The sequence below is a fragment of the Nothobranchius furzeri genome, chromosome 9, assembly GCF_043380555.1.
Source record: "Nothobranchius furzeri strain GRZ-AD chromosome 9, NfurGRZ-RIMD1, whole genome shotgun sequence".
Classification (NCBI taxonomy): Eukaryota; Metazoa; Chordata; class Actinopteri; order Cyprinodontiformes; family Nothobranchiidae; genus Nothobranchius; species Nothobranchius furzeri.
In genome coordinates, this window is record NC_091749.1 from 65603144 (window position 1) to 65616982 (window position 13839).

Below are 13839 nucleotides of genomic sequence, written 5' to 3' on the forward strand. Positions count from 1 at the left end.
CCTGCTATAAAAGAACCAGCCATCCAGTCAACAGATGCCAGATTATTACAGCCTTGCCAGTAGTTCTCCAGCCATCCACCCTGCCTGATCTTTGCCTCTGGACCTTGTTTTTTGCCTGACCCCTGCCTTGTATCCTGCCTGCCATTTTGACCTTAGCCTGTCTCCGACTCTGTCTCCAGCCTCGCCCATCTGGTAACTCTGCTTGAAATAAAGACTTTTTTTATATATATTTTTACTGTGTTGGCATCTTCACGGGTCTTCTGAGTTCAGTTCCTGACAGTTTTAGACTTTTCATTACACTGTAGATCAATCAATCTACCTGGAAAGTTCTTCCAATTTTGACTTGGCGTAGTCCAAGCTGTTCCTCTCCACATGCTCATGAGGCGTGTGGGCCAGCAATTCGTGCAACGTCAGGATGTAACGAGGGATCTGCGTGGGAATGGGGATAAGGTTTACAGGGATTTCTCCACAAATTGGAAGCTAAACATTACTATCTCACTCACTGTGGCTTCCTAGGTAGAGTTTAAGCATTAAAGGACTGATGAGCTAATGGCTTTACAGCTGCCGATCTAAAACTGCTCCAGTCTCCACATTTTTCAGCATTTTTTGAAAACTTGATTTAGAAACTGTCGTATCACCATCAGTTTAGCATTATACAATTAATTTGATAGAAATATTATGAAATTCCTGCTGGAGCTGACCCCTGCATGCACCAAGAGTGCTACACTTTGCTGATGATGGTGATATTTATGCCTCTGAATCATTGCAGCAAACATGGCAGCAATATAAACATTTTTAGAATACATTGTAGCAGCAATACATTTGAGTCTTGGCTGGGTTCAGTAACGAGTAAAACGTTGGTACCTGAAACATGGGGTAGGTGAGAAAGGTCTCCAGCGTCCTCTCCTCACAGTCGGGCTTGGCCTCATACTGTTTCAGCAGTTTATCAAAGTCTCGGTTTTGTTTGCAGTGAGCAAGAATCTGTAGGCTGTACTGGTGGTTCCTCACAAACTCTTGGTAGATGTTCAGCATAGGCAGAAGGATGTCAAACAGGTCAGCTAACAATAGGAAAATAAAATGTACTTTTAGGTTGTATTTGTGCCACAAAGCTGCATCCATCCAAATCACGACACAAGTCTTACCCAGAACCAATGTCGGCCAGCTGGCTATTCTGGCCTTCAGACCCTGGTAGAAGATCTGGTGGAGGAACATGATGGTCTCGCTTAAAGAAAGCACAAAAACACGTGTTGCTTAGATGCTTCCATAGTTCCCAGTCATTCCCCCTTCCCAACCAGCCACCTGTTCAGAAAGATGCTGCTGACATCATCGTGAGTAATGGGTGGCTTCTTGGAGCTGGCTGCCATGCGAAGTGGTCGCAGGAAGTTGTTGACCAGGATGTGGAGCTGCTGGACGTATTCGGCTTCTGCCTCCAGCATGCTGAACACCACCTGGTTCCTCTTCCTCATGCTTTCAGCGTGGGGGGAACGAATGTAGTCCTGGATGATGGTCTTCCACTTTCGTCTGCAAATCCATCCTCTCAGGAAACTCTGCACCTGAGGTGAAAACGACTTTGGTTGTAAATAAACAGGTCCTAATGATTTCTGAGGCTCTGGGCTGTAGGTTAGGTTATTTCTATGCTCATTCTGCAGGTCAAACTATAATCTTAGCTCAAATTAGAGTTTTATTTTGTGTTTTTTTTTTTTCAAAACATAATTTAAATGGAACCCCCATCACACATCATGTTATAATGCAGGGTAATACTTATTGTGATAATATTAGTGTTGGGTAATAATCTTTAACTCTTTTAGCATACATCCACATATTTAGTACATATTACTAGTTGGGAAGATGTGGGGTCAAAAATGTGCAGAAATAATTAAACTAACTATTTAACATTTTGGAATAAGTATCATAAAAATATGCTTTAATATATTTAAATACATTTCTGACGCCCACGCTATCATTTCAGGACCCGAAGTGGCGTTAGGGTTCGATGAACAACCGCAGATTCGTTTTTGAGGTATTAAATAGTGATCTAACAAATAAAATGAAAATCAAAGTCACATCTCACCTTCTTTATTTTCTTTATCTCTGTGTCATCGTCGCTGGGTGGTACTTCTGGGTTGGACTGGATCTTCTCGTTGTCCTTCAGCAGACCACCGATCTAAAATTCATAACAGAACTTTTTTTCTCATTTCAGGAGCATTTTTATCTAAACTGACTCAGAAGTGAGAGAAACTCAAACCTGTCCATAAAAACAAAAATAGTCTTTTTGCAGAAATAACAGTTTTGGTAGTTTTAAGTTTATGGTTGACCTCTTTTATTCTCATCATCAAAATTACACAACTTCAATAACATTTTGCTTAAAAGTAAATGTTCTCACTGTTCTAAATTCCAAATATGAATATAGAATAACAGTTTTCAGCATATTTTTTGCAAGTCATCCCCTACCAGTGTCTTAATCCACTCCCACTTCCTGTTTGAAAAATGCAACAACTGCTGTTGCCTGGAAGACCAAGAGGGGCGGAATCGCTAACAAATACAGGCTCACAAAGACATTGTGACATCATATGGTATCAGCTAACGTCATAGTGTACCTCTTAGCCAATAGCGTTGGCAGATTTAAATTCAAATGCAGTGCAGAGTTTTTTACTTGAAGATGGTGCAACACTGTCAGTTTTAGGCAAAATATTAAAATTTCAACTAAGATGCACTAAAGTGCCAAATTATTGACTACACATGTCTACAGCACGATTAGACACTCATTGATATAGTTTATCAGCAAAAAAAGTTGATTTGGGGGTGACTTGCTCTTTAAACTCAACTGTTGTTTTATAAAATTCACAAATGTTCTATTTTGCCGTTATTGATTCTGTAGTTTTTGTTCTTGACCTAAAATGATTGTAAAATCCTTCATGTAATCTCGGTGATTTATTATTCTTTCGTATTATTCTCTTACATCACGGTTTTATTTTGTTTTATTTATGTTTTATTCAGTTATGTAAACCGCCTTTTGATCCACTTTGCTTTGGTCCATTAGCTGCTTCAAAGAACTGACAGATGCAAAAGAAAAAAACCACCCTGAACCACGTATTGTGTTTGTTATACTCTGTTATATTCACACCTACTGCTCTCACAAATTGTGAAAAACTTTTATCAAAGGACTGAAAATAAACAAAGTCCATTGTGAGTTGAACACTTTAGCCATGAAAGGGAGAGAGTAGCTCATTATTTTGCGGAGCAGGCTCTAGTATCCTTTACAACATCTGATTCATGCATATTGAAAATGCTGGATTCAATGGAAGCGTCCATTAGCACATTAAAGCGAGACCCATTTGATCTGGTTCAGGCTGAATAATGAGGAGACGAAACACTCGGTGTTAGGGTTATCACCAACTCACAACTTTAGGTTTTTAAGCTGAGTCGGGACCTTTGTCCCCGCTGCATCGTTTTCTAAAGACAGGTGAAATCACAAGGTGAGGTACCTCCGATTTTAGCCGCTCTATCTCGATTTCCCCATCCTCTATCTGTTGCCGAAGTTGCTTGGCAACCGTTTTCTCCGTCTCCACTATTTGGATCAGATGGAGGTACTTCTGCATGAGGGTCTCGTGCTCTGTGGCCAGGTTCCTGTAGCTGAGCAGACACAAAGACAGGAGGAAGACATGAACTTCTCAGTAGACTTCTCCGAAGCTAAAGCGGACTTGGGATCAGCACACAGAGGAGGGAACTTTAAAGAAGAAGAAAAAGATAAGATCATTTCTACAGCGCCTCTCAAGACAAAAATCACGAGGCGCTTCACAAAAACAAAAAGTGTAAAAATGTAAAAAAGAATTTAGAAAATGATCAAAAATATATTTAAAATGAGCAAAAATAGACAATTGTGATTAAAAATGTAAAGAAAGAGAGAGAGAGTGAACAGGAAAGAGGGGAATCAGTGGATCCTGAGGAAGGTGGAATAGGTGGGGAGAGCAGAACAAGGAGAGGGCGGTGATAAAGGTCATACAAAAGGTGAACAGGTGAGTTTTCGGCTGCTTTATAAAGGAGACCACTGAGTCCACTGATCTCAGGCTAAGGGAAGGGAATGAATAAGAAAGAGGTAATTAGTGGATCACAGGAAAGGCAAACTTGGTAGAAAGAGCTGAATGAGGAGAGGGTAGTGATGAAGGTTCAACCGAAGATCACGCAGAAGCTGGTCTGGGTGAGTTCTCAGCGGCTTCTTAAAGGAGACCACTGAGAGATCTCAGGCTCAGGGGGAGAGAGCTCCAGAGTCTGGGGGACCAAAGCAGCAAGTGATCTGTCATACAGTTGTGTTTTTATCAGGTGCATCTGAGCATAAATTAGAAAGGAACAGCAGCTCAGGAGGTAGAGCTTGTTGTCCAGAAAATGCTGCTGTTGTGTCCTTGGGCAAGACACTTAACCTGCCTTACCTGCTGGTGGTGGTCGGAGGGATCGGTGGCGCCAGTGCTCGGCAGGCCTCACCTCTGTCTGTGCGCCCCAAGACAGTTGCGGCTACCTCATAGTTCATCCCAACCAGTGTGTGAATGTCTGTGTGAATGGGTGAATGACTGCAGCTCTTTACTCACAGGCGCTACAAAAATACACACTTCAAACATTTTGAGGTTTTGATGTTTCAACTGAACAACATAAACTTAGAAAATAAAGCATGACAGACGCCCGACGTGTCCCTGTACTGTACAATCCGCTGCATCGACAGACTGCTCATCAGCTTCCTTTTGAGTGAGTTCAATCAAACACACAAGTGCACGCCGCTGACATTTAAAGTAACAACAGATTAAGCAAGAGCTTCAACACTGATCTCAGTGATTGCTGGGTTAGAAACTTGACCAGTTTCATATTTGACACCACTCTGCAGCCCTCCATCAGAGCTCTATAGGGGGCGCTCTTTAACTGCTTTAAAGCTGTTAGCTGTAAAGCTAGTGTTTAGCATTTTCAGTTCACTAATCATTATTAAAAAGCCCCAAAACCAGAAAAAAGTAGTTTGCTTTTTCTGTTGGTATCATGGGAAAGTAAGACAGTAATGTTTTGGAGATGAAGCAAAGAGCTAAAACCAAAGTGAACATTGGCACGGCCTACATAGTTTGAGGGAGCTAAAGGAGGCTACACAATCACTGACTGATGGTGACCTGGCTTTGTTGCTACAGGACTTTGTAAGTAATAATAATTTTGGTCAAAAAGTGTGTTTTTTAAATTTATTTATGGTTTATTTTAGTTTTAGTTGGCTCATGTTAGTCTTAGCTTGTTGTTAGCGGTACAGCAGACTTACTCTCCGTTTTGCCCAATTATAGTATTATCCTGCTTAAGTTGCTTAATCCGTCTCAACGGTAATACAACCATGACATCAACACCTCAAGTTAAATTGATGTTTGACTTTATAAATGATAAATGATCCGCACTTGTGTAGCGCCTCTCACAGTAAGGACTCCAAAGCGCTTTACACTACAGTGTACCATACATCCATTCACACACACATTCACACGCTGGTGGGGATGAGCTACGATGTAGCCACAGCTGCCCTGGGGCGCACTGACAGAGGCGAGACTGCCAAGCACAGGCGCCACCGGTCCCTCCGACCACCACCAGCAGGCAACGTGGGTTAGGTGTCTTGCCCAAGGACACAACAGTAGAATTCTCTGTCCGGAGTCGGGTTTGAACCTGCAACCTTCCGATTACCGGACAACCTGCTCTACCTGTTGAGCTACTGCTGCCTTTAAAAAGGCTCATGGGGATTTCTGGAAGGAAATATATGCCAAGTTCATAAAAACGGTTCGTTTGTGAATCTAAAACCATTCTGAGTGAGATTTATCGATGGCTCTCTGAGAGGCTTTTTGCTCTAAGAATGATTCAGAATGTGCACAACATGGAGAGGGCCGGGCTTAAATCCAATGCTGCAGTCAGCCTCTGGGCAGAGCTTGTTAGATTTTGTTTTATATTTTTATTATGTTATTGTTTTAACCAATTCTGGTGTAAATTTGTTGGTGTTTTGTTCTATCATGGTCAGAAACGGTCATGGTTTTCAGTTCCTGTTGGTGCAGAGCAAGCCCACATCATCTGCTTTCCCCCACCATGCTACACAGCTGATGGATTTTCCTGGGCTTTGACAGATGGTGAGCACATAGATGGTTTCTCAGTCTGAAATCAATGGATTCACACCTATTCGGTGACTCCATTTTTTCTATTTGTTAGTTCTCAAAATACTTTCCAAGGATTGCAGCTCAGTCAGATGTTGGTTTATGACAAAGTTTTTTCATTTGCTGTTTGTTTTATAAACCATTACCAAAATATCTACTCTTCTCTCATCTATTCAAAAAACCACACACACACACACACACACACACACACAGTGGACAGCTGATTTCATTACAGTGACATGTGGCGGAGCTCAGCTGGTCCAGTTTTTCTTCCCACAACTTCATCATCTGATTTCTGAAATGTAATATTTTTGTGACCTTGTAAACAAACTTTATTTGATGATCAGATTTTCAGTGGAAATCAACGTAGAAACACTCCAAACAGCCTTTAATCGGAAGGACTGTTATGCTCGACCGATGTCAGCTGATTCCCGCTAAGATGTCAAACACCGCACAAGGTTAAAGGTTGTGTGTGTGTGTGTGTGTGTGTGTGTGTGTGTGTGTGTGTGTGTGTGTTACCTGGCCTGTGTGATGGCAGCCACCCACTCATCACAGTCTTTGACGTCTTCCGTTCGCAGCTCCAGAGCCTTCTGGTTGTCGTGATTGAACGTGACGGTGAAGTAATACTGGGAAGCAAAAATCAAGCAGAGAGTTGGAACATTATCTTAAAAACGCGAAAAGTAAAATCGACCAAATTCGACCACGCAGATCGCTTCAAATAGACCCAAACAAGACCAGTGAGTGAGACAGTCCTGAGGACACGGCTCTTGGGCCTCATGTCTGCAGCCTGGGAACTCGTCTCTGAATTAAATGTAAATCCTGCGTTTTAACCCGTTTTCATTCCCTCAAGAGTTTATGCGAGGAGAATATATTTTCAAAACCTCATGAAATAAAGTCCCCACATAAACAGAGCAGGAATCTGTGCCTCCACAGCTCACAGTTTAAAAACATCAGGTTATGTGAGAGTGAGGCGTCGTAAGTAAACCAACACAAAAACAACAATATTGAATTTTTTATCCTTCCCAAACTGAAGATCATTTGTGACATGGTCCACGTTTCCTGACGAGCAGGACCAGCGTTATTCAACAACGTTCATCCAGTCTCACATCCTGTCAGCTGGTGAGGCTTTTAGGTGCTTACATGTAACTCCTCATCCCCTTTGATTCTCTTCTACAGGTACAGCAGCTGTTGGTAATGAACTGACATGGAGCACGTGTGGAAAAACGAATGCTGATAAACTGATAAACAGTCGATCTTGATTAAGCCTCACAACGATCTGAGATTACGCGTTTTTTTCAGTTCCTGCTAGTGAAGCACAACGCCAAAGCATGCTGTTGCACATTCTGTTGGGCCCCCCTTCAAATGCACTTTTTTTCAGATGCAAATAGGGGTTGCCATGGTAACTGTGGGCTTAAACGTAGCTCGCCTTTCTAAATGGGGAATAAGAACGTTTAAAAAGTAGAACACTCCAAAGAATACAATGAGAATGGAGAGGCAGACAGAGAGAGGGAGGGAGAGAAGGATCTTTTGCGTTTTTATTTTTTTATTTTTTTGAGGAGGACTATAAAAAGCACTGTGGCCCTGCAAAGTGGCAGTTGGCTTGGAATCTATCTGCTACATTGTACGTCTCCTCTCCCTGTCACACACACACACACACACACACACACACACACACACACACACACACACACACACACACACACACACACTCACACATGCATGCACATACACTCATGCACATGCACATAGACACATACACGCATGTGCACACTCATGCACATGTGGACACACGCACACACACACACACGCATGCACACACACTCATGCACATGCACACAGTCACATATGCGCATGCGCACACACACACACATGCACATGTGGACACATGAACACACACACACACATGCATGCACATACACTCATGCACATGCACACAGACACATACACTCATGCGCACACACACACACATTCAGCCACATGTGGACACGCGCGCACACACACACACACACACACACACACACACACACACACACACACACACACACACACACACACACACAGGTAAGACCCCATACATTCTCATCCACCTCTCCTCCAGTGCTCACACACTCAGAGGTCCTGAAACCTGCCCTAATCTGCACACGTAACGGGTTTAATGTCAGGAGTGGAATCGCCTCTGACGACCTCTGCAGTCAGCTCTCTGACTCCCGTGTTTTTATCGGGGGGTGTCTGAATGCCCTCAGGCGCGTGAAGCATTAATTAGTCCATCTGTCCTCGTTTCACCTTTCCTGTCGAGCCTTTCGGTTTTGCAGACTGACAGTGGTGTTTACAGAACCACATCGACTTAAAGACCTGAGATCAGATGCTGTGCAGAGCAGCTCCCACTCATAAGAATGGTTTGGTTATAATTTCTATATCTGCAAATGCAAACAGGATAACAGGATGTCTTCCTGACACGTTTTAAATAAAAGAAACATGTGCTGAAGGGAGGGCTTTGTTATGCTAACGGAGGCTTTCACATTCATTTCATTCACTCTTGAAATAAATTTACTGGAGAGGTCTGCACGAGCAGCTGTTGTCATAGACGCCACTCATATTTCATGCATGACCACAATAAGATTCAGCTACACTACATGTGCTCATCTGCTGATCTGCACAAAGGAGAAGCTTTCATGACTTTTCACTGATATTTTGCACATACTGTTATGCATCAGAAAAAGCAGAAATGTGTGTGAATTTAGCCAAAAATGCCATAAAATTACCACAATTATCTGTTTTCTATAGAAACTTAGTGCGATCACTCATGTGGTCAAGACATATTTGAGCTAAAACACACAGTTTTATTATTCAGTAGCACTGAAGAACTCTTATTTTTCTGTGTGACAGAATAAACGTCGATATAAAACACAGCCAAGTTAAACTTTGTTTCATAAGAGATTGTAATCTTACATAAAACTTTTTATTCTAGTTGTGCTGCCATTCAATCCACAAGGCGCCGTAATCCTGGATTGGAGTTGTTTTATACTTTTTAGAATTCTTTTTAATTTCTTCTTTTGTAATGTTGCATATATGTTCCTGAAAGTAGAGTGCAAATATGGTTATTTTCATGGGATTTCTAAAAGTTATTGTCAAAAATCTAACCTTCTTTTTGTGAAGACAGTGATTTTAGGGGAGATTACATCAACAGTAACGCTTTACAACCCTCTGACCAGCAACTAAATGTAAATATCCCTAAAAAAATTCACAAATCACTGCTGATCACTGTGACATGTGGGGTCCCCCAAGGCACGATTCTGGGACCACAGCTCTTCAATCTCTACATGATCCCCCTGGCTTAGGTCATACACAATAACAGCATTATCATATGCAGATGATGCCCAGATCTACCTGGCTCTATAACCTAGTGACTGTGGTCCCCTAGGCTCACTCTGTCTGTGTTTGGAGGACGTTAATGATTGGATGCAATCAAACTTCCTCCAGCTAAACAAAGTCAAGACTGAAGGTATTGTCTTTGGAAATCAGGATAGGATGGAGGTTACTGCTCAGCTTGGCCCCAGAGGAATAAAGACAAAGATCCAGGTTAGAAATCTTGGTGTCATGTCTGATTCAGACCTGAGCTTCACTGGTCACGTTAAGGCTATAACTAGATTGGTGTGTTATCTGCATCAACTAGCACAACTCAGAGGTCTCATGTCTAGACCAGACAGAGAAACTCATTCATGTGTTCATCTCCAGCAGGCTGGACTATTGCAACGGTCTTTTGACTGGTCTTCCCCCAAAAACGCTGTGAAGCAACTGCAGCGTAATCAGAACGCTGCTGCTAGAATCTTAACAGGAACCAAGAGAACCGAGCACATCACTCCTGTTCTTACGTCTCTACACTGGTTACCAGTAAACTACAGAATTAACTTCAAAGTTCTACTAGTTTATAAATCACTCAAACGGGGCCAGAATACATGTGGGATCTTCTTCCTGTAAATCCTTAGGAAACAGTCAGCTGGTAGAACCGGGTCAGAACCAAACAGGGTGAAGCTGCTTTTAGCTACTATGCTGCTCACAGATGGAATCAGCTTCCTCATGACCTCAAAAGTGCCCCAACTCTAGTAACTTTCATGTATTCATCAGCCTATGAATGACTGATCTCATGCTGCACCTTCTGCACTGTAACTGCTCAGCCTTTAACTTTGTCTTTTTATCTTATTCTTACATCTAATTTTAAATTTTTGCAGTTTTATGCCGTCACATCGATTTTAGTGCTTTATGTTCTTGCTGTCCTTGCTCCTGAAGCACATTGCCTCTGTGCATGAAAGGTGCTACAAATTAAGCTGCCTTGCACAAACACTGGTACGTTTGCATGTTTCCAACATTAATCCCTGCTCTTTATTTTGTTGATAAAATTATTTAATGAAAAGTCTAGTTGTGCAAAAACAAAAGGTTCAGATAAATCTAAAAATGTTTTAATCAAACAAAATAGAAAGTAAGTCATATTAGATGACACCTGCATATTGTTAAATTTGAGGTCTTCCTCCCCTTGTGTTGTGAGGAGGCAGCAGCTGCAGATTCGAGAGGGTGACTCCAGTCGCACCAGCTTTACTGCTTTAGTCCAACTGGTTCCACTGGTTTTTACCTTAAATAAACAGTTTGCATGTTTTATTGCACAGAGACCCAACAACCTAAAAACCAGCTAGATCGTTCGCTGTTTCAACACCCCATGTTAATGAGAGAGCTGTCAAGTGTGTGTGTGTGTGTGTGTGTGTGTGTGTGTGTGTGTGTGTGTGTGTGTGTGTGTGTGTGTGTGTGTGTGTGTGAGGGGGGGGCACAGTTGCCAAGGTAGGATGCTATTAATATCAGGACAAGGAATTAAATCAATGCGTCAAAACGACAAGCAAGCAGAGTTCTCTGCACGTTTGTGTCCAGGACGAAAGCGAAGTTAGTCTGAATGTGACGCAACAGATGATGAGGAAATCATAAAAGATCTAATTGTTCGCAAAGTTTACCAAAAGGTTCATCCTGCGGAGTGTAAACAAATCTGAGCAGAACTGAAGCAATCCGTGTGGATGACGCCATTACGCAGCAGCCCTGGACGTCAAGTGACCACTAATTACATTTGTTTGCGTGATGGTGAGTGGATTAAAAAAAAAGAATGAAAGAGAAACTCCAACTGTGCTGACATTCTGCAGAAAAGCCAGGCGCGTGCGGGAGATGCTTGATGTTTACATCCGCGGAGCTGCAGCGTCTTACCTGCTTCTCCAAGCATTCCTTAGCCGACGGTTTGGGTGACGGCGAGCGGTCACACACGCAGCCCTCCAACAGGTACAGTCCGGAGGGGCGTGAGCTGGAGTCGCTTTCGAAATAAAACAACATGTTCTGCAACAAGGCGAACCACTTCGAGTGCCATTTTGTGTTGTCGGAGCTTTTTTTACTCAGGAATCCGCGCCTGGCCGCGTCCTTCTTCGCCAGAACCGCCAGATAGGTGATGTGTCCATCATTCAGTCTCATCCCCTTCTGCATGTTGGCTGCGAGCGGATCTGCGGGCTCGGCTCCTCCAGAACAGTCACACTTGGCGGGCAGCAGCCCACTCCTGTGTGCCCATCTCCACTCGCACGCGCACGCGCACCAGACGCAGCCGCGCATTCAGCTGCTCTGAGCTCACCGCTGCAGGCATACTACAGGAGCCGCGCTGGAGTCGGAGAAGCCTTCCCAAAGGCTCCTGATGAGGAGCGCGCGGACACGCTCAGCGTCCTGCCCTCACGCACGGGGAGGAAGCGCAGTCATGTGATCTGAGCAGCAGATTTCAGCACCTTGGACAGAGACTTCAGGGGGAGAACACTTTCAAAGCTGCAGGAAAATAAAAGAAATGATCGTTTATTTTAAAGGTGCGAGAATCAGAGTGTAACACCAAACATCATCTGATGGTTAAATCAATAAAAACAAAAAGTAAGCCAGGATGCACCCAGAAATAAACAATCTCTGACTTATTCCCTCCACATAGATGGACTAATGCATCATTTGGATTAAATGGATCAAATTTAAAAGCTTAAAAAGCTTATATTTAGCCTAATTACATTTGTAACTATATAACTTTCAATATAAAATTTATTGAAATGTATTTATAAAATAAAACAATCTGGAAAATAATATAATGTCATTCAATCAATCAATCAATCAATCAATCAATCAATCAATCAATCAATCAATCAAACAAATCAAAGATACTTTATTAATCCCAGAGGGAAATTAGAGTTTCAGTACACACAATTCAGAGGTCAGACATACATGGGCAAGACACAAGAATTGGTGACTGTGGTCATTCGCAACCCTGTGTCGCGCTACCTTAATAGAGATTACATGATTACAGATTAATAGAGGGTTACATGAGGATTGGTTCAGGTGGAGGGAAAAAAGGCACTTCAGTTACCCTCCACCAGGAGGGCAGCTTTGCTATGCAAAAAAATAAAAAACACCTCAGACAGAAATGCAACAGACTTCAGACAACACAACATAAGTGTCCACTAGGTGGGGTGGTGGGTTGGGACTATCCCCACTTCAGTTCCTGCAGCCACGATAAGCAGCGCATGTCACTTCACTGTGGATGGGGGGGAGCATTGATGGTTGGAGGGTTGCAGTGACCCTGGACGCTTCAGCGGCCTTCCCACAGTCCCGCCCAGTCTGGGATAGGAGACAGAGTTGAGTTGCCATAGCGACGGCACATTCCACATATCTTCTGAGGGGGGGAGTTTTCGTTGGAGCCTTGCAGGCTCAAGGGCGCCAGATTCCGATTAGAAGTTGTTTTGGGGCCAGACAGAGATAATTTCCTCTCTGTCTTACAGTTTGTTGGTCCTCAACCTCTCAGAATCCCAATAATGGACATTAATCTATCCCAATCCGTGCTGATTCGTCCACTCCCTCCTTGATGGCATCCATCTTTTGTGTCAAAGAATTAATCTCCGCCAAAGTCCCAAGCTTATGATTCATCTCGACAATTATGCGAGTCTGTGAATTCACAGCGCGGTGCAAACCATCTCTGAGCTCCGGGATCAGGCCAATATTCCTCGACAGCTCATTAATTTTCCGGTAAGCCAGGTAGCCTCCAAGGCCAATGAGCAGGAAATACGACACCAACACCACGAATATCCACACATCTTCAGAGTCCTCCACAGACAGCTGAGATAAACAAATCAGGTTCCACTGTTTCCAGGAGTCCATGATGTGTCCAACTGGGTCTGTCCCGGCGGGGCATCCGGGAGCCCCTTCTCCCGTTCTCATCGTTGAAAAAATCGTATCAATCGTGTTGAGAGACCAACTGACGAGATCCATTATAGTGAATTTACGTTTCCAGAAAAATGCAGAAGCAGCAGATTATTTTCAATCTGGAAAATAATATAATTTCATTAAAATCCTTCAAATTATGGTTAAAATCTTAAATTTATGTGATAAAATTTGAATTATCCAAAAGAAATTAAAATAATGATCATAAACACCTAACTTTCACAATTCAACTATGCATCAGCTAATGCTACAACTATTTATTTATTTATTTATACAAGACAGCTTTATTTATAAAGCACATGTATACACAAAGGCAACTCAATGTGCTTTATAAGAGCAGACAAGACAAACAAACACAAAAATGGCTTACATAAGAATGACATAATGTTAATAAAACTTTGAGAAGAGAACTAAATGTGGT

General features: G+C 42.6%; 1 protein-coding gene across 2 annotated transcripts in view; it reads right to left on the reverse strand.

The window, feature by feature from the left end:
- LOC139071832 (ras-specific guanine nucleotide-releasing factor 1-like) overlaps positions 1-12319 on the reverse strand; it is a 34747-nt gene extending 22428 nt beyond the window's left edge. For both annotated transcript variants that reach the window (XM_070555061.1, XM_070555060.1), the window contains exons 1-8: positions 11391-12319; positions 6669-6775; positions 3486-3633; positions 2072-2164; positions 1300-1553; positions 1143-1222; positions 865-1058; positions 320-429 (exon numbers count right to left, since the gene is read on the reverse strand). In XM_070555061.1, coding sequence (XP_070411162.1) covers positions 320-429; positions 865-1058; positions 1143-1222; positions 1300-1553; positions 2072-2164; positions 3486-3633; positions 6669-6775; positions 11391-11783 — 1379 coding nt within the window. In that variant the 5' untranslated portion in view covers positions 11784-12319. The remainder of the gene's footprint in view (positions 1-319; positions 430-864; positions 1059-1142; positions 1223-1299; positions 1554-2071; positions 2165-3485; positions 3634-6668; positions 6776-11390) is intronic.
- Between the last annotated feature and the right edge of the window lie 1520 nt (positions 12320-13839).